General features: G+C 39.3%; 1 protein-coding gene across 2 annotated transcripts in view; it reads right to left on the reverse strand.

The window, feature by feature from the left end:
• The window catches only part of NELL2 (neural EGFL like 2), a 119,366-nt gene that overhangs the window by 20,757 nt on the left and 74,348 nt on the right, over positions 1-24,261 (reverse strand). The window contains exons 14-16 of one of the 2 annotated variants that reach the window (XM_035128429.3): positions 19,934-20,056; positions 17,831-17,926; positions 64-204 (exon numbers count right to left, since the gene is read on the reverse strand). In XM_035128429.3, coding sequence (XP_034984320.1) covers positions 64-204; positions 17,831-17,926; positions 19,934-20,056 — 360 coding nt within the window. The remainder of the gene's footprint in view (positions 1-63; positions 205-17,830; positions 17,927-19,933; positions 20,057-24,261) is intronic. The other variant, XM_088676462.1, reaches the window with a different exon arrangement.

Below are 24,261 nucleotides of genomic sequence, written 5' to 3' on the forward strand. Positions count from 1 at the left end.
AGTCAGCTGCACCAAGCATGACTCACAGCGAAAGCACATAAATTATGCTACCCCTTTACTGACCTTCACATGACTCTCCACTTGGTGAAAACATGCCATTATCATGGTAGCCATCCCTGCATTCACAGTGGTACCATCCAGGGAGGTTAATACAGGTGGCACGGCTGTCGCACTGAACAAAGCCATCTGAACATTCATCAATGTCTGTTCATCAAACAGAAAAGGGAAAACAGCAACAAGACTGTAACATAAACTAGCATAAGCTGCTGTTTGTGGACACACAAAAGAAACTGATGCATTCATGGATATATGAATATTTCTAAGCAGAAGTGTTTAAACTCCATATCCTAGTATGCAATAAATCTAATAGGAACTGGAACTTTGCAAGCCTTCTTGGAAAAAAAAATGTGAAATGAAAAATAAATGAGAGCCATAAACAAAACAACATTAAATTATACTCTGTATTGTTTAAACATTTCTAATTCATTCAATGAAGACAAATGATAAACAGACAGCTTTGCGTTTCAACTGACCATGGCAAGCGGGGAAAATATGATTCCAGCAATAGTTATATTTCTAGCCATTATCTCCTCCCGGCAATCCTTACACTAGGCTGCCTCATGTAAACCAGGATTATCTATTTCTGTAGAATGTCAAGACATTAAATCCTAACTCCCATTATCTAGGAGCTAATGCTGCTCGAAAATGACTGCAAAGACTGCTGATAGAAGAGAGAGAATAGTCCTAAACACATTTTTGAATATGAATCGCACCATTTGATTCTTAATAATTAGAATGCTTTTCGATCTGTAACAAACAATTTCCCTGGACCTACATATTGTTTCCCCAGAGAATGTGAAAAGGTAGAACTTTCAAGCAACACAAGCGTTTGTACCAAATCTCTGCTGATGCTGTTTAGTACTTCCCTGAGAAGTGGAACAACAAAAAGAGAAGTAAAGCAAATCTATGTCTAGAGTTTGCTAAAGTAATAAAGAGTAAGTAGTGAACAGTTCTCTACAAATTAGTTCCAGAAACAGGAAGGACAGCAGCTGGTGTATTAAAAACCAAACAAACAAACAAAAACCCACATAGGAACAATTGATCCAGCTCTCTCAAAAAACCATAGTATTTCATTATACTTTGGGGAAAATGCATAATTTGAAATCTATCTTGTTTAGCAATATTATATTCCCAGTTACGGCAAACCAAGACTATGGTTGGACCCCTCCCCCATCTACATAATGCATACATTGGGTAATTAATGATGTAAATAGCATGCTACAATGTTGTGTACTCAGGTTACCATCTTCTCTGTGATATGACTTTAAAAAGTCATACACATTAGACCATTAAGCCTCCTTCTGGCTACCCTTTTATAGTATTAAGCAGCAAATCCAAACCCAACACTTTTAATTACAGCTTTTCACACCCTCCCTCCCAAATGTTTTTGCAGCTACAGATGAAAATTTACACCAGACCTTCCAGTTCTGTAACGAATCCCTAGGTGCCAGTAAAACAAACTATGCTCAGGAAACTATTTGCAAATTTAAGCCCAACTTCCCTTCTGCCTCTGCCTTTGCATGCTCTTGGAAAGAAGTTGTAAGTGAGATATTGGGTGGCAGGGGGAGATGAGATGAAGATATCAAGGAGAATTGTGTTGATTTGGAGGGAATGAACCTTTTTATGTTGGCAGGAAGAATGCATTTGGATATGCTATACAACACACAAGGAAAAATGAAAGTCTATCATCAGAAACCTCACTGTGTTCCTTGGAAATGATTGTCTGATGCTTTCATGCCAACTACCACATATTGGCCATGTTGGACATCATAGTAGAACACGACTTATTATGATGGGAATGAGCCTAGCTTCAGCTTGGCCTTGCATGCTTCCTCCTGCTCATCTGACACCTTGGATGCTATCAATACCTGCTAGTTCATATTGGCCAAATCTGAATGCCTTGAGAACCCATGGATTAGCATGATGGGAACTAGCATAGTTCCCCCTGGTTTTGCAAACTCCTGACATGGCCACAAAGAGGAGTCTGGAAGTTTCAGCTACAATTTTTGATCAATCCCACCTAACACACTGGTTAATTTTAACAATGACTTGTTTGAAACAAAGCTTCAAGCCATAATTTAGGAACAGACTGGGTTAAAACAAACCATAGTTAAAATTAACTAGTTTGGAGCTTGGATGTAACAGAAAGCTGTGATTAATCAAAACTGAAAGCAAAAACTTCCAATTTCTTTCCTACAACTAAATTGGAGAAGTGTGGCAAAACTGCTGGTGAATCCAGGGAGAGGCAAGGTTCACATCACAATAAACCATAGTTCCTCATGATGTCTGAACTAAGCCATTGAATTAAAGGCTACAGTGGCTGTCATACAGAATTCTTGATAGTTTAGAATAGTGAAAATCTCCAAGCCAAAACCATAAAAATGTTGAATGCAGTCTTTGTTGCAAAGGGAGGTAAGGAGAGTTTGCATTTAGAATTATAGCAACTACTTAGCAATATGCATTCAAAATACTGAAAGACAGATTTCTCTCTTGCTGAGAGATTGGATTCATTTATTGAGAACAACAGGAAAGAAAACACACAAGTTAGGTCAAAGGTGTATTAATGAATTAAACAATTTTTGTACTCCTCTCTTCAGAACAACACTGTGACGCTGTAAACTTCCTAATTATGAACAGAGCATCCTAGTCAGAGGCATTATGCATTTTTATGAGCACTCTTACTGATTATTCATAAGGGGGAGGGCAAATCTTGATTGACATGTCAGTATTGGTAAACTGACAGCCAAAATAACTATTCTGTATTTATTTTCCAAAAAAACTGACAAACCAATATCAAAAGAAATATCACTTCGGATGAAATGCTTTCACATATGCCAATAAAGAAAGAAATACTCTCCTCTCATTTCCTAATGTCAGAATACAAAGTTGTTGAATGGAGCTGTGTATGACTGTCTGCCATTAATATGCTGATGGAAGAACTCTGCTGGTCTCTAGGAAATGACAGATTGTCTGCTAACAACCAATTCCACTGAAAATGCCTGCAGTTAGTCAATGCTGAATAGTATTCTATTACCCTCTAAACTAGAGGTCTAAAGCTGCTGCTGCAGCCCATCCCTTTAGGTAAGGGATGGACAACCTTTGTTTCTGCCAAGGTCTGCATGTCCTTAGGGATAATCTGTAGGTGGAGACCAGCCAAACATGCCAACAGTCGCTGGAGGGAAAACCAATGATGGGTGGAGCCAGGGCTTTTTTTCCAGCTGGAACCCTGTGGCAGTTCTTTAGCAGGTGTTGCAAAGGGTTTTATTTGTTCAATTTCTACCCCACCCTTCATCACACAGGGATTCCAGGGCAGGTTCCACACTAAAAACCATAGCATACAAAGCATACGTAAGGTAACAAACAAAATGAAAATTCTCAGCCTGTAAAATTCTCAGCTCTCGTCTCCAGTGCTGTTACGTTTCAAATCCAGGAGACATTGCCAAGGGACACTGATCTGGAGGTTTTGACACAGCTTTATTTTGCCTTCTTCTCAATTCCAGATGTAGCAGTGGATTAGCTAAACATGTTGAATAAAAAATAATCATGCAAAGTGGGTAATGTGGATACCCCTTGTCCTAATGCATACAAACATGTGTGTGATTTGTTTATTCATTTTATTTCACCACCTTTCCTCCAAGGGACTCAAGGTAGATCAGGCTAAAAATGATTGGTGCAGGGTCATCCAGTGACCTTCATAGCTGACTCTCCAGACCTAGATGAACTGTCTAATCCAGGTTTTCTCAACCTTGGGTTCCCAGATGTTGCTGGACTACAACTCCCATCATCCCTGACCACTGGTCCTGCTAGCTAGGAATGATGGGAGTTGTACTCTAACAACATCTGGGGGTCCAAGATTGAGAAGGGCTGACTACCCACTATATCATAATGGCTCTCTTTTCTGATTCTAATATCACTGTACCCCACAATACAGAAGACTCATGAGTTTTGAGTAGCACACCAGTAGTTTGACAATGGTACAATAGTACACTATGCTTAGTATTAGTCTGAGCTATTACTCTTTGAGTGGAATATTATTCCTTTCCTTTTCCAGTGGATTTATATTGTGATGTGATTTGATGGTTAATTAGGGGCTCACTGAAAAGTTTTGCTTATCTAGCAGCTCTGAGCTCTGAGAAGCAGTGACATTCCTAATGAAGGCCAATTTAACACTGAACTGGTTAAACATTAGAAAGCTGACTCCAACATAGGAATATATGCCTCTGCGGTCTAGGGGGGGGGGGGACCCAGTGAAGAACATTGTGACACAATGAGGTATTGTGTAAAGTATGTGCTTTCTTCACAGGAGGATAGTGACTTTTAAAAGCAATGAGTCAAAACTGGCAAATCTTGATGCTGCTGGGAAGCCAATTTATAGCAAGAGGCATGAAAAATCTGTCTAGCTCATTACCTGACTATCCTTTGGAGCCTCTACTAGTTGGCACTGTATGAGATTATTACTCAATAATTGTCATTAAATGGATCCCATGCCTATTTAATAGCCATGACAGCTTAAGGCAGGCATGTTTTCAGACACTTGCAATTTTACATAATTAAATGTGAAGCTGGCCTTCCCAACTCAACTTGTGCCAGATTCTTTTTAGTGGTCCAAAGCAAAGGAGTTCCAATGGGTTTCTTCTCACCAAATGTGTGCTCTCACTTTTTATCTCAAGGTCATTCCCAATTAATAATCAGGAGCCATTTTCTTCACTTTTTACACAACAGCTTCTGGCCAGCAGCAAAAATGTCTCCCATTGGGTCTCTTGATTAGCTCTGGAGCAAAACTGCACAAAGCAGTTGCTAGGCAACTACTGAGATGCCCTGCTGCATTCCCCGTCAGCCAATTTCAAGTTTTATTGGGGCAAGGATGGACTCCAATTCCCATCATCCCTGACGATTGGACATATTGCCTGGGACTGATTAGAACTGGAATCCAACAACATTCAAAGCTCCGCAAGTTCCTATTGCAACTTGACATAAAGTTACATCCATCTGTTAGATCATGTAATAGCTAATAATAATAATAATAATAATAATAATAATAATAATAATAAGGCCTTGTGTTGTTAGTCATCAGACTATTAATGTTTCTCTTCATCAAGGGAAAACATTCCACAAGCCAGCCAAATATTGTACTTCCCCCTCTTTTTAATCATTCTACCAGTAGGTTTTATGATGCTGAAGTTTAAATAAGATTTTCATAATACATTTCCATAGCAATCTGGATTTCAAACACCTCTGTCCTATCACTTTCTATGCTTTCCTTTATAAGCTGTTAGATTCCATTTTTTATTTTTGCTTTCCTTGAATGAAAGCATGTTTCAATAAAGAAGCAAAACACAAGGCACTCTCATTGAAATTGCACTTCCATGTATCTGAAAATTATGGACAATTGCAAACGGGCAACTGCATTTATTGGTCTGAAAACTGAAAACCTTTCCTTTTTTTACTCATCCCAAACACAGATGGAGAGATGGTGAGTAGCATTTGCTGTGGAAAGTTTGACCTTTATTTACTCAGAAGAATGTGGTGCCAGGATTAACCTTTTAAAACAATAATTTAACATAGCTCTCTGGACTCCCAAAGTTGAGTTTTGATCAGCTGTAAATTGCAGAAGACCTTTATCCCCAAGACAGTACATGGCAATGGCAATAGATTTTGATGTAAAGGCTCCCTAAGGCTACAAGAAGTAGCTTTATTGCAGTAGCCCTTTAGAAGACTTGCAGTTCCAAAGGCCACTGCTGTTTAAGTACATCAATAAGTAAGGGGGGTGGGGCGGAGAGAAGAAAAATATTCTGATGCTGCTATTGCCAGCATCCCTGCTTGCAGGTAAACAAAGAGGATGTGGTTGGTCCTTTTAGGGGAGCAGAGCTGGTGAGTGGGTGTGCCTCATTTCCCAAGCCCCTTCCATTGGCTTAGGAAATTAGCACATTTGATGATGGTGACGGTGATAAATCAGATCATTTCTGGACCAGTCTCCGGGGCATCTGGGACAGTTACCAGGAGTACAATCCTAGGAGTGCAACCCTAATTCATTTTATTCAAAAGTAAGACCTTCTAAAATCAATGGGTGTTACTTCCTAGTAAGTGTACATAAGACTATGGTCATTGTTCTCAGTTGGGAAGCAAGACTGGGTTCTTATCCTAAAGAATCAGGAAGACCCAATTCTAACAGCAGGAGTTTGTTAAAAATGAATCGGCTTAGGGTCTTCAGGGAGACATGAGATATTTATACTAGTGTCTAGTATAACATTTACTACTAGAATTATCAGGGGGCATGCATTTGATTCTGATGAATCCCAAAACTTGAAAATAAAAATACTGTAGCAGTTTCAGAGAGATATGAGGCTTTCCTGCGATCAAGTGGGAATCCTTTGAGGTGTCCCAAACTGAATCAGGCTGCTTCTGAAGCATTTGGACTGCTTTGGAGGTCCCAGAGAACTTGGACAGGCTCAGACTGTTGTTTTTCAAATAGTTACATTTTCCCATTTAAGGACAAGGGCAATTGTAGGAGGAAGATGAGAGGTGAAGTTTTAGACTGTCAACTCAAGCTTCTAAACAGAGAATAGCTTTTCCGGGACTCTCCCTTTTTGTGTGTGTAAACCACAGTGGTCTGGGAAGGGATGCAGAAGGAATGGATTTGCTCATTGTCAATTGGACAGAAAAGAACCACGAACTATTTTCTTATTCCTTATACCCACATGAATGCTTCTGAAAATTCACTGGCTTCTTTATCAAGAGCACCTCTTTGATGTTTGTTGTTTTCTTGAAAATTGCCCACAAAACAACAGTAAATCACAAGGAGATAAGAATGGCTGGCCGGATCAGGCTAATGGCTCATCAAGTCCAGCCTCCCATAGTGAGCAACAAGATGCCTTGTTCACAAGAAGAAAACAAGCACAACTTCCCTCTCTTTCTCCACTTGTGATTCTCAGCAACTGGCATTCAGAAACATGCTGTCTCCAACAGTGGAGGCAGAACATATTTGTCATTACCAATCCTTTTCAACAACTCAGAATGGTAAAGGCTGCACGCTACCCCTGCACCTACCCTTCCGAAATGTAGCAGTATTCACCCCCTCAGGAGTGGCTATCAAGTCTTCAATTTTCATGCCATTCTGTGAGAAAAATGTTATATGGACTCTGCTCTCTCTTCTAAATGAGACTAAATGAGAAAAGTGACCAGCAAAAATGCCCTTACAAATATTTACCTGAAATTTGGCAGGCTTTATATCCACTCCACAGGGGCTATTAATCACACAAATTCCATTGAATGTTACCAAAAGTTAACGGCATTAAAACTGCTTTTTTATTTCCCCATGACAGTGAATGTGGAGACACGAAGCTTCACAGGTTCTCATTCAAACCTGAGGTGAAACAGATGTCTCCAGAAGCAAATCAGGCTTATTTCCAAGCAGCTGAATTGGGAGTCCAAGCAAAATTTCATTCTTAGTGCATACACCTAATAATTAGATGTGCTTTACCACAAAGGGTTTGATCAAGAAAGGAGGGAAGGAAAAGAACAGGAAATAGTATGGAGAAATAGAATGCACTAATCCAGTTCAGAAATGGAGGTGACATCCCTGAGATTTTCCCCCCAGACAAACAAATTCCACACTCTTGCTGAATTTCAGAAAAACGTTAGTCATTCAGTTTGATGCTATGATAGGAGAAGGAGGGAAATGGATTACTTATTCACAGGCATGCATAATGTTTTGCCACAGATGTGAAAAGTAAACTTCTTGGCCCTAATAATCCTAAATTTGATTGTTAAATCCTTTTGAAATCAATAAAACAAACAACTTGTAACCAACAGGCTCCACACATTGCAACGTTACTAACCTTGGTTGAAACAGGGACTTCTTCTGTGAGCTGACCTTTTCAGCTACAAATCTATATGTTGACCATCAATGTCTACTTCAGATTAGTAGGGTTGCAAGAAGTATCTCAAAGCTGCTTTTGGTATACTATCTTGAGCATTTCCGTATCTACTAGCAAGACCAAACCTACCTGAAAAAAATCCATCAATATCTTCTTGGCTCTATTTTTGGGGAATGGCTATAAAAGGTTTTATTTTAATGCTGCAAAGCCTACCAGTGTTTTATATTCAACAAACAAAAAGAGCATGCAGTACAGTTTTAGCATACTCGAGCACACCACAGTCCTCAGTCACATATTTTATTTGAGATTGTGCATGGATCTTAGACCCCATTTGGGAGACATAACAGCCTGGAAGTATTCTGATATATGGCAGCTATTTCAATGTTTAAACAAGCTATCAGTCTTTTGGTTTCCTACATAGCACAACAACACACAGCACAAGCATCTTGCAGAGGAACAGAAATAGATAAAGCAAGCAAGGTTCCATTTTACCAGCTGATCTGGTCTGGCAAAACAGTAAACGGTGCCCAAACTATCACATTTTGTATCAAGGTAATTCACTATTTAAAAAGCCAAAACATAGTTAATAGGACAAAACTAGGTCTTTACTTGGTGCCAAATTGGCAACATCTTAGACAACAAGCATTTCTATGGAAGACATTCCATACCTAGAATATGTTATAACTAATAAATGCTCAGTAATTACTCATTTGTGGGGGTGGGGACTGGCCCGGTGTATGACAAATTTGCCCATTTTTCCTCTGAAGAGTAGAGGATATTCTGCTCCTGTAATGCTGAAAGTGAGAACCCAGCAAAAATGTTACATGAATTATTTTAAAGTATTAATCTCTCACAAAGAGGAGGAAATTGGTTACAGCAAATCCATTTCCGAACTGTTTCAACAGGTTGAATTAATGCAGTTCTTCAATGCAATATTTCTGCTGTCATGTTGTGTGAAAGAGCAAATTTATTCCTACGACATATCAGGGCTTTTTGTATCCTTTGCAAGAGCACGGCTGTGGTATTTTGGTTGGGTTTTTTTTAAAAAGTACCCTGTTCATGGAAAACTAATTTAGTTCCATTAATGAGAAGGAAGCAAAATGTGATTGAGAATGTAGTATGGAATTATAGTTCATTAATTCTTCAAGTATGTAATTTCCCACACTCCTGATCCCCCATTGATTTTTCTGCACACCCCTATAAGTCCTGCTAAATGCCAGCGAAAGAAAATTCAGTCGTGTTGTTATTTCATGTGTGGCAGTGGCAGTGCTCCAAAATTAGATAGAAACATTATGAAAGGTGTGGGTTTTTTTCCAGTGAATGCTTCACCATGTGGCCTTGTTAACATTTCTTTGTTGTCAGAAATTGATCAATCACAGACCCTACCGACAACCGAGGCTACGATAGTTTCTCATTAGGCAGCCAATAGCATCAAAAGGTATGACACTTGCAACAATTGAAGATGATAATTCACAGGACCCAATTAGGCATGATGAATTGAGTGCATGCTTGAATACTTTAAAAAGGGGAAATATATTTTTTGTCTTCTAGGATGTGTGCCTTTGGCTATGTCACTGCCCATTAAAGAGACAGGCTAATTGAAAATACTGTATTACTATATTTAGATACTGACTCCGACAGAATCTTTCGATACATCTACTTTCTGTGCCTCTCTCTTAACTCATCCTCTAAAATTAAACTGGTTTTCCTATGACCTTCATAGTTTTGAAATATATGAAAAATAGAAAATTTATTATGATTATAATGGTGCATCTAACTTCCTGATACTATCAGAAAGATGCTCCTTCAGGTATACATAGCCAAGGCTGTCGTTACAATATATTTACTATTTAACTTAAATCAATTTCTGCATGTATATTAAATTAACATTTCCAAAACCACAAACACCTCAAGATAACCCTTGTTCGTTATGGAGTCCTACAGAGTCACACATGGCTTACCATGTGTGACACATGGTTTACCAAGGCTTAGGATGAAAAGTAAAAACTGGATATATGTAGTCCAAGCTCCTAGCCTTGTCATGATGTTGCACATGCCTAGTGCTTGAGTTCATGGATGTATAGGCACCAGCCTTGCAAGGCCAATGAAATACACCTTCCCATCTGCCCAATGGAAGGCAGAGTATGGAATGGCTTTCTGTCCCTTATGCATGTGATCTGCAACAGTTGCGATCCTTCAAAGAATACAGGCTTAGGGCGAAAGTAGACCATATGTATATTGTACTAAATACGATTTTAAAAAAATTCCTTCCAGCAGCACCTTAGAGACCAGCTAAGTTTGTCATTGGTATGAGCTTTCATGTGCATGCACACTTCTTCAGTTCCCCAGAACTGTGCATGCACACGAAAGCTCATACCAATGACAAACTTAGCTGGTCTCTAAGGTGCTGCTGGAAGGAATTTTTTTATTTTGTTTCAGCTACGTCAGACCAACATGGCTACCTACCTGTAACTAGTACTAAATATGAACACTGTTGCCACCTCTAAAATGAACACAGGGAAAGGGATAATAAAAGGGTGGGGGGAGGGGAATTGGCTGTTGTCATTATTCACTTTACTTCCTATAATAATATAATGGACCATAATTCATAAAGGAAAGAGCTTGGAGTGAGTAATGAAGGTCATTCTTTATTCTCTTCATATGTGGAAAGAAATTATATTTATAATGTATTGCTGAATCTTCATATTCATGTTTTATTTATGCCACACTATAAATTTAAGAACTATGGATTTGATCCAGTCCACCCAAGCACAGCACCTCTGCAAAGAAGGACTGCCATAAGAAATAAAGAGAGTTCTGTTCTCCTTCTCTCCCTAGCCTTGTGTAGGGTCACACACGTTTGTGACATAGAATGGGACACAATGTATTGACAGAGCAAAGGGGGCTGACTCAAAATGATAAGGTAGTGATGACAGTCTCTCCGGGCCACTCCTCTATACATCAGCATTGTATCCTGAAGTGAAAAGAATCAAACCTTTTTCATTTCAAAGATCTCTTAGTAAAACCAAAGCAAGATATATATTCAGGAAACCCCCAAATTATTTTGTTATTTATGCAGCACACAATCAGTGTTCAGGGTGCTTTATAGAATAAAAAAAAAGAAGGCAGACATCTACTACCCCTTGGAGCTTGCAGTCTGCAATTCAACACAATGGATTTATTTATTTATTGCATTTGTGAATTGCTCTTCCTCCCAAGGGAGTCCAGAAAAAATGTATAATAATAATAAGAAAACCCCCAAAATAAAACATAAAACTGGATATAGTTATAAGAACCATATATAAGCAGGCAATACATCAAGGGCAGGGAGTAAAGAGAGGAAGAAATGCATGGGGTGGGACTATAGGACCTTCAAGTATCAGATGCAATCCTATGCACACTTACCTTGGAATATGTCTCGTTTAACCCAGTGGGTAGATGCACATAAGACTGCACTGAATTATTCTATGTTCATTTCAATTCCACATACTGAAGTTTAGTTAAGAGGATGGAGAAAAGCTCTGAAGGATGAAGAGCTTGTGCTGACACTGTGAGTAGAGAGGGTACCAGTGTAGGTATTAAAGACGGGGCTGCATGTCATCTCAGTAATAAGAAGGAAGAAGGACCTTTTTGGGTAGCAGAGTTGTGAATGGAGATGTAATATTAGCGATAAAGAAATAATGAAAGGCTACAGAGGAGAAGGTTGCAGTGGCCAAGTAAGGAGACAACCCAAGCTGCAACACGCATTCATTTTCTTTGTAGAGGCTGCTGCTCTGCAAAGCTTCCATTTTGGTCACACAAATTGGTCCTTTGTGGTACTATACCCAGAGATCCACAAATCAACTTGCCAGCTCACCGGGGCCAGTCCCCCTGGCTGTCTAGTAAGTAGGATTTTTTTTTTTGCAGAGTTTGAAGAAGGTAATCTCTTCAATGAGCAGCAGTTTCTTGCCCTCTACATCCCCTAACGCAAATGAGCAAAGAAATAATGGCTAGCTACCAAAACAAGACAATAATTGTGAACTACTATTGACACATGTTTAGGTATCTTTCCTGTAGAAGTGCAGGGGACCCCTTGACTAAAATATAAAATAAAAGCATAAAATAAAAGAAACAGAACCTTAGCCTGAGCAGAGACTAAGCAATTTTCTTCTCTCTTTCAGACTCCTCAAAGTGCTTTCCGAGCTGCGTGATTAACTTGACAGGAAAATTCTATTTTGTATAACATTTAAGTTGCTAGGAAAAAAATTAGCCGCAATGCATTTCTTTATGGCATAAAAGAAACTAGGGAAATTGACCCCAGTCTGACTTATTAAATCCTGGCACACTTCTTACTTAGTGAAAAGTACAAACTTTAATGGTGACCTATTTTATCTTTACATCTGTAGAAACAGACATTCATCCTGAATACTAATTAAAGGAGGGCAAAAGATTGATTTATGGAAATAGGGCTAGAATGCACAGGGAATGTAAAAGATCCTTCAGTTATATTCCCTCTTTCTTTAGATTGTATCTGCTATATACTTCAGAAAGTTGTTTGCTCAATATGTCATAACCAAACTTTGCATAATGGTTTCTGACACCACCGAGCTGGTTTTTGTCTCAGACTGGATACAGTTGGAGTCCATTTTGAATCAAGATGTTGGGCTGAACCTTTCAAAACTGCTCTGACATTTGGGTTTCTTAGAATTCCTGTGCAGTGCCAGGTATAAGGCTGATATATCCACATATTTGTTGAGGGCTGATCAGCAACCTATCGGGAACCTGTTAATTGCCTTGCCAGGGATGAAGCACAAAGAGGCAAGTTCTTGTCCTTGTGCTACTTGGCTACCCATTCAATGGGATGGGCAAAGAAAGAAATGAAAAGAAACCAGAGAAAGGAAAATGAAGCTTTACTTCTCTCCTGAGACTTGAGGGAAAAAGTGGACAAACTTTCTTGATTAAAATTTGGTAGGGTCACCTGGAGTCATATATAATTGCTCAGACCAAATCCAGTTAGCTATCTTACAAATCAACTGGGTATGAGTTCATTGTGACTACTGTTATCTGAACACTGCAGTAAATCTGAAGTGCTAAATACTCCAGCAGCTTTAGCAGTATCAGCACACTTAACAAGCTTTGTAGCAGTTTTGAGAATAAATTATATTCTAAGTACTAGTAAAACTATTTCTCTAAGAAACCACGAGTACCGGAATTAAAAGGATTTTATGCAAGCTCCCCTAGGGACAGTCATAATCTAAATCTTTCTATTATCATGGCCAGTGCACCTGAACAAATTAATTTAAAGTTGCAGTGAAGAGCAGCAGTCACACATGCAAAATGTTTAGCTTCCACAGAATGTGACACGTAACTCTAGAGAGATCTAATCTATACCAATTACCTGGGCAAGCCTCTAACCTGAGTTGAATTTAAATCTTCCAAACCTCAGGTATGCAAATGAAGTTACAAAACAGAGAAATGTTGTATTACTGGTCATGAAGTTCACTGGGTGACCTTGGACCTTGGACCAGTCACTGCCTCACAATCTAACCTACCTCACAGGGTTGTCGTGGGGGATTAAATGAGAAGGAAGAGAATCATATATGCCACCCTGAGATCCTTAGAAGCCTTGCCATCAGCTGAGTGACACCACTGGATACCGCCCAAAGCGAAACAAACCTATATGCATTATTTGCCCCCAAGTAATGCGTGAAAATAGCCCCATCCATTTGCAGAGAAAGATGTATTCTTTCTAAATGAAACTGTTACTACAATGGAGGTTTCTACCTAAGAACAACAGGATTATTTTTCACTTCTCAGTGGACTATTGCTGTTTAGAGCTTGATAACACCACACAGAGACCTGACATCTGTTTGAAAATCTTTTTGATAGTAAAAAACTGGTTGATACAACCATTAATGGAGGTAGCAAATGAGATTTTAGGGGGGGGGCAAAGCACCAGAGACTTGGAAAGAAGCTTTTATTTCTCTGATACCAAAACCGGATGTGGATAAGACTCAGGTTAAGAATTATAGACCAATCTCCTTATTAAATGTGGACTACAAGATATTTGCTAGTATCTTGGCGTTAAGATTGAAAAGGGTGTTGAAAGACTTAATTCATAAAGACCAGGCAGGATTCCTGCCTGGAAGACATATGAAGGACAATGTAAGATTTATAATAGACATTTTGGAGAGACTGGAAGTGAAAATAAACACCAAAGCAATGTTAATTTTTGTGGACGCCGAAAAAGCCTTTGATAATATTTCTTGGAATTTTATGAAAAGAAATTTTGAAAAAATGGAGGTTGGCCAAAATTTTGTTAATGGGCTTAATGGTATCTATTCTGAGCAAAGAGCGAAGATTATTGTAAATAATGTGGTATCAGATGAGATAAGAATTGAGAAAGGAACAAGACAAGGGTGCCCACTCTCCCCCCTGTTATTCATTTCTGTACTAGAGGTTTTGTTGAATATGATAAGGAGCGATGAAGGTGTCAAAGGGATTACAGTGGGTTCGAAACAATATAAGTTAAAGGCCTTTGCAGATGATTTAGTATTGACTTTGCAGAATCCCGAACAGAGTGCAGTGAGAGCACTGCAGATAATTCAAGAGTTTGGCAGTGTGGCGGGTTTTAAGCTGAATAAAGGGAAAACTAAAGTATTGGATAAAAATCTGACACTACAAGAGAGACAGAATATAGAGGAATGCACAGGACTGAAGTGTGTAAAAAAGGTGAAATATCTAGGAGTTAATATGACGTCAAAAAATTTGAATTTGTATAAAGACAATTATGAGAAATTATGGAAAGAAATCCAGAGAGATTTGGAAGTATGGACGAGGTTAAAATTGTCTTTAATGGGTAGAATAGCAACTGTTAAAATGAATGTTTTGCCGAGAATGTTGTTTTTATTTCAGGCCCTACCGATAGTTGATAAAATGAAATGCTTTCAAGAATGGCAGAAGATATTGTCTAAATTTGTCTGGCAGGGGAAGAAACCAAGAATTAAATATAAACTTTTGACTGATGTTAAAGAAAGAGGAGGATTTTCCCTGCCGGACTTAAAGATTTACTTTGAAGCTGCTGCCTTTTGTTGGTTGAAAGATTGGTTTTTGTTAGATAATGATGATTTGTTGGATTTAGAGGGTCATGATAACGCATTTGGTTGGCATGCATATTTATGGTATGATAAAGTGAAATTGCATAAAGGTTTTAAAAACCATATAATCAGGAAATCATTGTTTAATGTCTGGATGAGATATAAGGATTTGTTGGAAAGGAGAACTCCTAGGTGGATCTCACCTCTTGAGGCAAAGAAACCTAAAAGGACAAATATGGATGAGAATAGGTTGAAGTACAAAGATATCTTGATGGAAGTGGGAAACCACCTTAAGTTAAGACCATACGAACAATTGAAAGATAGGTTGAGTGACTGGTTTCAGTATGTGCAGATAAATGAGGTATTTAAGTTAGACAAAAAATTAGGATTCCAATCAGAAAAATCGAAATTGGACTATATGGAATTGGCAGAATTGACAGGAAGACTCCGGGACCAGACTAATGACAAAGTTTCAAAGGACTGGAAGAAATTTAAAATGTATATAGGGAATGTATTCGATAATTAGAGTTTGAAAATCCAGGAAAGTAAAGAGGTTAAGGCATTAGGGAAACAATAGAAGATTTAAAGTTTGAAATTAGGGTAAATGATATGAAGATGAATTAACTTAGAAGTTTTAAAGGGATTGCATGATGGGAAGGAAGATAATTTAGAAACTGCTATAGAAGTTTAAAAAAATGGAAAACAGATAGTAGGGAATTGGGGAAGCCTGAAGACAATGAGTATTATAATGGATGAGAAATGATATATTTTTCTGTTATATTTTTGTATTTTGTATTTTGATGTTTTTGATATGTTTTTGTATTTTGTATTTTGTATGTTTGTTGTATGTTTGTTGAAAAAATGTTCAATAAAAAATATAAAAAAAGAAAAGAAAATCTTTTTGATAGAACTATGGCTTGGTTATCCTGTATTTCTTTATAGCATCTTCCTTCCAGATGTTTTGTACAAATACTGTTTAGTTTATGACTGAACAGGTAAGATTGTTTACAAGGAAAATTGAACTACACTGAAGTTTGAATACATTCCCTGGCATTAGAATGGCAACCAAAGTAAGATCATATGAACCTTGGAGAGGCAGTTCTGACAGAACTCAAGGCAATTTTCAGATTTTAGGCAAAATGCTAAATTTATATTTTCATTTTTCAATCAGAGATGGAATGCAAATCTTATATATATATAAAGCTTTCTGCTCATGGATAGTCCTGTAATCTATGTAACTTTCAGCATGCATGTGAAAGTAGACATGGACAAACAGGGTTATACAAATAAAAACTAAACAATTGGAAAGCTTTTTGCATAAATTTCAAAACCCAGGCTTTCCCTCTTGTTGCCCCAGTACACTGTAAGCCACACATATGTAGTTTGATTTGATCATAGCCATAAGATAGAAATAATTTCTAATGAACTCAGCGGGGCTTACCAGGCCCAGCTCTAGGTGCAGTCCCGGGGGTGCGGGGGCGCCAGGGCGCTGGGCCGGCAGGGGAGGCGCTCGCGGTGAAGCCACGTGGAAGCCGCGCTGCGCGCTGCGAGGGCAGGGGTGCCAGAGCGATCTCCATGCCTCAGCGCCAGGGTGCCCAACCTGCTGGAGACGGCCCTGGGGCTTACTGCTACAATATAATGTACCGTGTTTCCCCCTTTTTAAGCCGTAGTCATAAAGTAAGCCATGGCAGGATTTTTAAGATTTTTAAAATATAAGACATACCCCGAAAATAAGACATAGGTCTACCTGCAGGGTCGGTGCCCAGCAGTGAAGGTGTGAACGGGGCCCGAGGACGCCTCTGGCCAAAGTTTAAGGGGGGGTGTCGGGAAGTTCCATTTGGGTGAGGGAGGGAGACGCCGCTGACCGGGCTTGTTGCCTCTTTTTTCTTTTCACGTTTGTTCTTGTAAAATGGCAACCCCCGGGCCAAAGCAATTGATCCTCGCCTCCGTCGCTTTCCAGGGTGGTGGGAGGGGGGAAAGAAAGAGGGGAAAGGTGTCGGCAGGGAGAGAAAACGGCTGTTCTGTCATTAGAGACGTCGGCTCGATTGCTTCAGCTTGCCTGCAAGCCGGCTAAGCAGGAAAGAAAGGGGAGAGGAATTGGAAGGGACCACGAAGGCCCTGCAATGGAGGAAAATTGTGCCTCCAACTCCCCCCCCCCCGCCAAATGAAACTTCCCGACACACACACACCCTTAAACCTTTGGCCAGAGGCGTCCTCCTTGCTGTGCGCCCTGAGCCAGCGGGACCCAACAGCAGCAGTGCTGGCCGCGGTAAGGAGGGGTACTTACAGTAATAATATTTTTTTTTAAAGACACCCCCTGAAAATAAGCCATAGGCTTATTTTCTTGAGTAAAATTAATATAAGACGGTGTCTTAAAATGTGGGAAACACGGTACTTATGGTTCTCTGCATTACTAATATTGTCATTACCTAGCTTTAGATAATATTTCAATATATCTATGCTGCAGAAAGATGCTTATTTGCTTCAACTTGAGATAAACATAAATTCAAGATCTGTGCAACTCCACTCTAGGTTGTAACAACAATTGAAAACAATCACAATTAAAACTAAAATAATGCCCACATACACACAGTAACAATTCAAAATCTAGGTACCAAAAATAGTGATGCAAAAAACATATTCCATGACTACATTTGATGCAGAAGAATTTACGGAAAGGAAGCATGGAGCAAATGATCTAGTTATCCTTCCACAGTTGCACTTAATTTTAGATACATGTTAGCAAAGAGTATTTTTTGTATGACTTCATGTAAGGATGTAAGACTGATTTTGCAAGTCAACGAGAGGATTTCTCACCAGTTTCACAGCTTGGGCCTGTGAATCCTTGTGGGCAGGCACAGACATTGGAAGCGATACATGCTCCACCATTTCTACAACCGTCTTTGCAGAAAGCTGAAAGCATAAAAAAATAAAAATGAAAGGATCCCACAATACTATTGTAAAAACCAAAATATTAAGGAAAGAATCTTATACCCACTTACCTGAGAGTAGACACGAACTGCAAATACCAAAAAATGAAAGCACTGTAAATATCTTAAATTAACACACGGTGAATGTTTTAAATTAATGTGGTAGCCTTCAATTGTATTGAGTCCAAAGGCAAAGGTACTTTCCTACATGCCTGACTAGCAAGGATTTTGAGCAATGATTTTGAGCCTCACTCTCATGCATTAGACACTGTAGCCTTCCAGCCCATCATGTTTTGATCCATGATCTTAAAAAGTTGGGAAGTGTCTAATGTGATGCTTGTCACATTGCCAGTGATAAATCTGATGGGCTTAATTATTTCAGCCTGAGGTCTTCTTTGAACTTTGCAGGAGTGCTATGAAAGGCCCTTTTCCATGGATGCACAGCCTTCATTCAATGGTGCTTTGACATTTTAAGGCTCAAAAACATATTGGGGGGTCATTTACTGCAATCTTCTCAAGAAAATTGACATCCTGCTAGAAGAGCAGGAGCCAGACCCATACAAATGGCTCTGTCCATGTTTGGTGGGTTTTAAAATGTTGCATGAATGCTTATTCAGCTAATGACTGTCACCCCCTTGGCAGGAAGCGAAGGCCTTCAATTACAGACTTTGGAAGTTTCTAAAACTCAGCCGATAACAAAGTTTGCTTGCCTCTCTGACAGACGGGGGCAGAATATGGGGGCTGGGCAACATGACTGATTTTGTGGGTGTGCTGATGGATAAAACTCTTTCTGCTATTCACAGAGGAGGGGTCTCTTTAAGATTAAAGAGTTGCAAGGTATTAAACTTATGTAAAGATGACCCAAAGTCTATTCACTCCCCACCCAGAAGTTCAAAGTATAAGGAGGGACTTCTGGAACAAAACTAAGGGTTTATTTAATTTCACCCTATGACGGTTTAGTGTTTCACAAATTATGCACAAAACCTAGTTTAAGATATACACCCTTTGCAGATAATTGTTAAACAGAACTCTTTTCCAAACCAAATTTCAGGTAGACTTTTCCCATTTAGAAGGGCTATCTGTGTTCCTATCCAGCAACACTTCACTCATCCAACTTCCCCTTGAGGAATTCAAACTGTGTTGCCTTGACTACCGGTAGCTAACCTCACTCAAATAGCCCAAACCCCCATCTGCCCACAATGGCAGCTAGCGCCCACCTATCTTAACAACTAGTCCTCCCTGAGAATCAATTCCCTATCTGGCCATTAAACTGTAAGCTTCCAACTTTAACGCCCTGCCCCCTGGCTCCTGATTGGCTGTTAGTCTCCCCAGCTCTCACTGGTTGCTGGATCAACAGGAGGCTGACCCAGAGCCTGTCCATCACAACCTCTCCAACATTCTGGGCAAAAGAAAACCAAGGAACGACAGCTGAGATAGCTCAGATGGTAGAACACGAGTCTCTTAATCTCAGGGTTGTGGGTTCAAACCCATGTTGGACTACAATTCCCATCATCCCTGACCACTGGTCCTGCTAGCCAGGGATCATGGGAGTTGTAGGCCAAAAACATTTGGAGGGCCAAGGTTGATGAAGCCTGGGCTAGGAACCTCATGGTCCCTCCCAACTCTACAAATTCTATGATTATATGAAATACAAGCACTTACCGGTATATTATACAAAGCAGATATTGACACAACATACTAGCAGTGCATTTATCATTGAATGTTTTACATCAATGCATATTCCAGGGAGTTGTAATTACTCACAATTCTCCACTGCGTTTGGTGGTAAACATAACATCACTGCTTTGTCTGGTGTGAAGCAGCACATTATTTATAAGAAGAGCATATGCTAAAATGAATTGACTGGGTCTCTATTGGTTCTGCCTGAATTATTCATCTTCCAGGTACAAAGGCAGCTTTAGCATTTAACAATGAAAAGGTAAAATCCAGCAAGACAATAAACAATTTGGTTTTTGTTCTGATACCTTACCTTTGCATACAGTGCCATTTCCAGTAAAACCTGGCTTGCAAACACAGTTATGTCCTCCCACAGTATTGAAGCAGAGTGCATTTTCGTCACAGCTGTGTTGGTTTGTGAGACATTCATCGTGTTCTAGAAGGTGAAACAATGCTATTTAGAACAGCAACAACAGCTATATTTCAGATGCTAAGAAGTTGAAAGTTGTAGGAGTGGTTCATGCTTATTTACTCAAAAAGCTTTGTAGGAAATAAAATTGATATTTTGTTTCAAAGCTTGGGTGCTGAAACAGTGGGAATTTCCAACAGGTTTTGGGGAACTGACTGCTTTTAATGAAAGGGGTGGCACTGTGCTGTTTTTATTTTAATTACTGGTATGGTTTTAATATAATTTATGTATGTATATAGTTTTATTTCTATCAATGTTTAATTGTTTTAAATGTTGTTGTTTGCCTAATTCTTTTTAGCAGTCCTTATTTTAATCTGTAAGCTGTCTTTAGTCCAGTCGGGGGGGGGAAAGCAATGTATAACAACAACAAAACAATAACAATAATGTGGTATAACTCTCTTGTGGGCATTCAAAACAGATTACACAGTCCAAAGCCATTAAATCAGTGGGAGTTTTGCCATCATTGTCTCCACAAATCAATGTAATAAAAATAACAGAAGTTCTCCGCAATCTTAATAATTGTGCTTCCCCTCTCACATACAATTCTGAAATGGCAGAAATAAATGTTTTGTGAGAAGATCGATATAATTTAAAGTTTCATACAGTGAATGATGCATAGAACTAAACCAGCATTTTATTTTATTTTTATTAAGAGTTTTACCATGCCTTTTCTTCAAAGAGTTCAATACATGTCACCCATTTTACTCTCACAACAACCCTGTGAGGTTTAGGCCCAGAAAGAGTGGGAGGCCTAAAATCATCCAAGAAACTTTGTGGCTGAGCTGGAATTTGCACCTGAGCCTCCCCAGGTCCGAATTTGGCCCTCTAAGCATCACAGAACAATTGCTCAACAAACATTTCTCAGAATCTTGTCCATCAAAATGTCCAGAGTTCTATGCTCACTCTGCTTATTGCTACCATGCTTCCTTATTTCTGTCCCATTTAACTACAGAGACTGAAGTCAAGAACTCCTGAATTTAACACTAATTCTTCTGAAACCTTCCCCGGGTCCCTTGAACTATAGTCACTCATTTTCTAAGCTTATGGGAATAAAGCAGTAATTTTGTGGAGCTAGTCCTTTAAGCAAGGCTAACCAGTTTAGGACTGCACACCCATTTGAACTTCAGGTTACTGCCTAGGTGCTAGCTAGACACCTTTTCTTTTTAGAAATATAATTTCAGATACTTGAGATACATCACATCTGCCTCTTTTGATGCTTTCGATTGGTAGTTTTCAAACTGTGTTTCAGGGAACCCTGGAGTTCCTCTGAAGCTTATCAGAGGTACTTGAAAGAAAAGATCAGTTATAGCAGACAAACTTCATTAAAAGACAGCTTGCCTACTGCTATTTGTCTTTTCCTGCAGTGTGCTGCCACAGGGTGTGGAGGGTGTACTAGGATATACACTGCAGGGCAAAATTCAAGTCCAATAAAGCCCCTGGCAACCACTTTTTGTGAACTATGGACCTGGAAATGTGCCCCCAAATTGTCTACAATGTGCAAGGATTATATGACAAATGTACCAGAGGCTCCTTGGCTGTTTGGTAGATATGGTTTTTAATATTCGGTTGGAAGCCGCCCAGAGTGGCTGGGGAAACCCAGCCAGATGGGCGGGGTATAAATAATAAATTATGATTATGGTTATGATTATTATGGAAAGAATGATCTGAAGCAAGCAAGTTTGAAATGGGTTTTGATTAATAGTTAAAACTTTATGATGTATGCAAATATCTCATCAATTTGCAGTATGGAAGTTGCACCTCTTTTTGGGTCGTGGTTCACGACTTTGTAGCACTGAGTGGCTCAGCTGAGATGATTCCCCCAACACATAACTTGAAATTATGTATGGGTTGGTTTTGCAAACCATGGTTTTGAGGCAATCCTAGTTACATAGTTTTGGCTGATTTTGATATCACAGGAAACTATGCTTATAACCAACAAGAAAATGAAGCTAGAAATTTTCCAGAGGAGGAGGCAGGGAAAGTAAGTTCTCATGCAGTAAGTTCTCAATGGTCCAAACTATAGTTTGGAAAATTAGAATAGGTTGTCTGAAGTGGGTCATTGTGCAACTGCTTCATTTTCATCTGCTTCAGATCATAATGATATGGTCAGAACATTTAGTCTTGCAAGCCTTTATTTAGTCTTCAAGCAAACTATATTGAATAACTGCTGTTTTTGATTCCTGAAGTACACAGTTTAATTACTTTCACCTCAGCACAAATAACTATATTATTATTCATAAAATTACCTCGCTACCTCAATAATCTTGTTTCACTATATGACTTGGTGACCACCAGCAGCCATGAATTTCACAGGCTACCTCTGTGCAGGAAAAAGAAGTATTTACATAGGATCAAGCTATTAGGAAAGAAAGAGAAGTCACAACTTTGACAATGATGGCGATGGACATTGGCTATGCTACAGAATTAAACAGATAGGCTTGGCTACTTTTTATCATCATCTTAAGGTTATTGAAATCTATCTGGGTTCTCTTTTCATGTAATTTATCCCATTCAGTGGACTAGTTGGTCTGGTGTAATTCTGTTACCTTTTCTTCCCTTGCCATGCTGTCTTGTTTAGATGTGCAAAGACATGGAGGAGGACAGAATTGCAGGTGGTCTTTAATATATTTATTACAAGGCAAAGGCCTTGAGCTAGAAATGGCAGCTTTAAAATTCAATCATATTTTAAGCTCAGCTGATTTAATTCTCAGCTGTTCTCTTCCACCCCCGGGTGCCTGGGGAGCTGTAATCCTATCATTACTGGACCATGGCAACTCAGGAAAGGCCAAATTTATAAGCTTCTGCCCACAATGATCATAATCTTAAAAGAACCTCCTTTGCCCAAATTTAGAGGTAATTCAAAGGGGCACCTTTGCCCATATGAACTTCCCTAACCTATAAGGTCGTCATCCCAGGCTCTGTTCTCCCTTTACATCAGACTTGTTTGGTGAGTACCAGACACAGGGCCTTTTTTGTGGATGCACTTTAATTATGGAATTTCCTGCCTGGAGAAAAAAAAGCATTGTAAGTAAAGAAGTAAAATTGGAAATGAGGCAAGGAGTGCAGGTGGTTCACTGTGGTGTCCAAGGTAAAAAGGGAAAGGCTATTTTGTTAAAGGCATTTTCATTCCTGTCGCTCTGCATTGAAATATTGTCCTCCATCTCCACTACAAACATCAGAAGAGGGGGATGTGTATGAAAATGAGATGTGGTGGATTAAAGACCAATGACACTCCTCCCCTACCTTTCACTGTCCTTGTTTTTGTCTTTATGGCTTGCTTAGGAGAGCAAATAGTGTGAGATTTAAGGTGACTTCCATTCAGCACTGGGCTGCTATGCCCCAACAATCATTCACTGGCTTAAAGAACAAACTGAGAAGTCTTCGTGGTTGTCTGGGACCAACAGGATGCACTTTTTACAGGGGACAGGAGGGATCTTACCAACAAATGAGAAGATTACAAAACTAGTTGGCATATGCTTTCTTGGAAGTAAGTCTCACTGAATTAATTTAGACTTGCTTCCTAGTAGGCTGCAATTCTAAACTTATTTATCCGGGAGGAAGGCTGAAATCTTATGCACACTTGCTTGGGAGTAACAGCCATTGAATATTGCAGGGGGCTTCCTTCTAAGCCAGCATTCACAGGGTTATGCTGGAGTAGCCAAAGCTATGTTCTTCTTGGTAAGCATGCATAGGACTATGTCCTGAAGCAATCAAAACTACTCACTTCCAGCTTTTACATTTTCCTCGCTGCCGTGCATCTAACTGCCAAATGTGCATTAATTAAACAGGTGAAGCTTTTTTTAGATAAGCAGACAGAGCTGGCCCTACCATTAGGCAAGGTGATTCCCTGCCTTGGATGCCTAAATAACTCGGCCAGCTTTCAGTACTATGTGCCTGGACAATTTATCAGGGCTATGGGTCGGAAATGCAAGTGTCTGCCTGTACCTATCTATGTACTTTGTCCACATCCTTGCACTAAGTGAAATTCTTCCAACATAACTGGACAAAACATTGCTTCTGTGTTATTGATTTGGGCTAAACACAGGGGTTGGGAACTAATGCACACATCTAGCTTGACCTTTAGTTAAATGCATGGAAATAGAACTTTTGCCTAAATTGTTTCCTATGAACTACAGCTTTCAAGAAGATCAAGCATGGTTTATTTCCTCCTA

The sequence above is a fragment of the Zootoca vivipara genome, chromosome 9 (assembly GCF_965207765.1).
Source record: "Zootoca vivipara chromosome 9, rZooViv2.hap1.1, whole genome shotgun sequence".
In the NCBI taxonomy this organism is placed as follows: domain Eukaryota; kingdom Metazoa; phylum Chordata; class Lepidosauria; order Squamata; family Lacertidae; genus Zootoca; species Zootoca vivipara.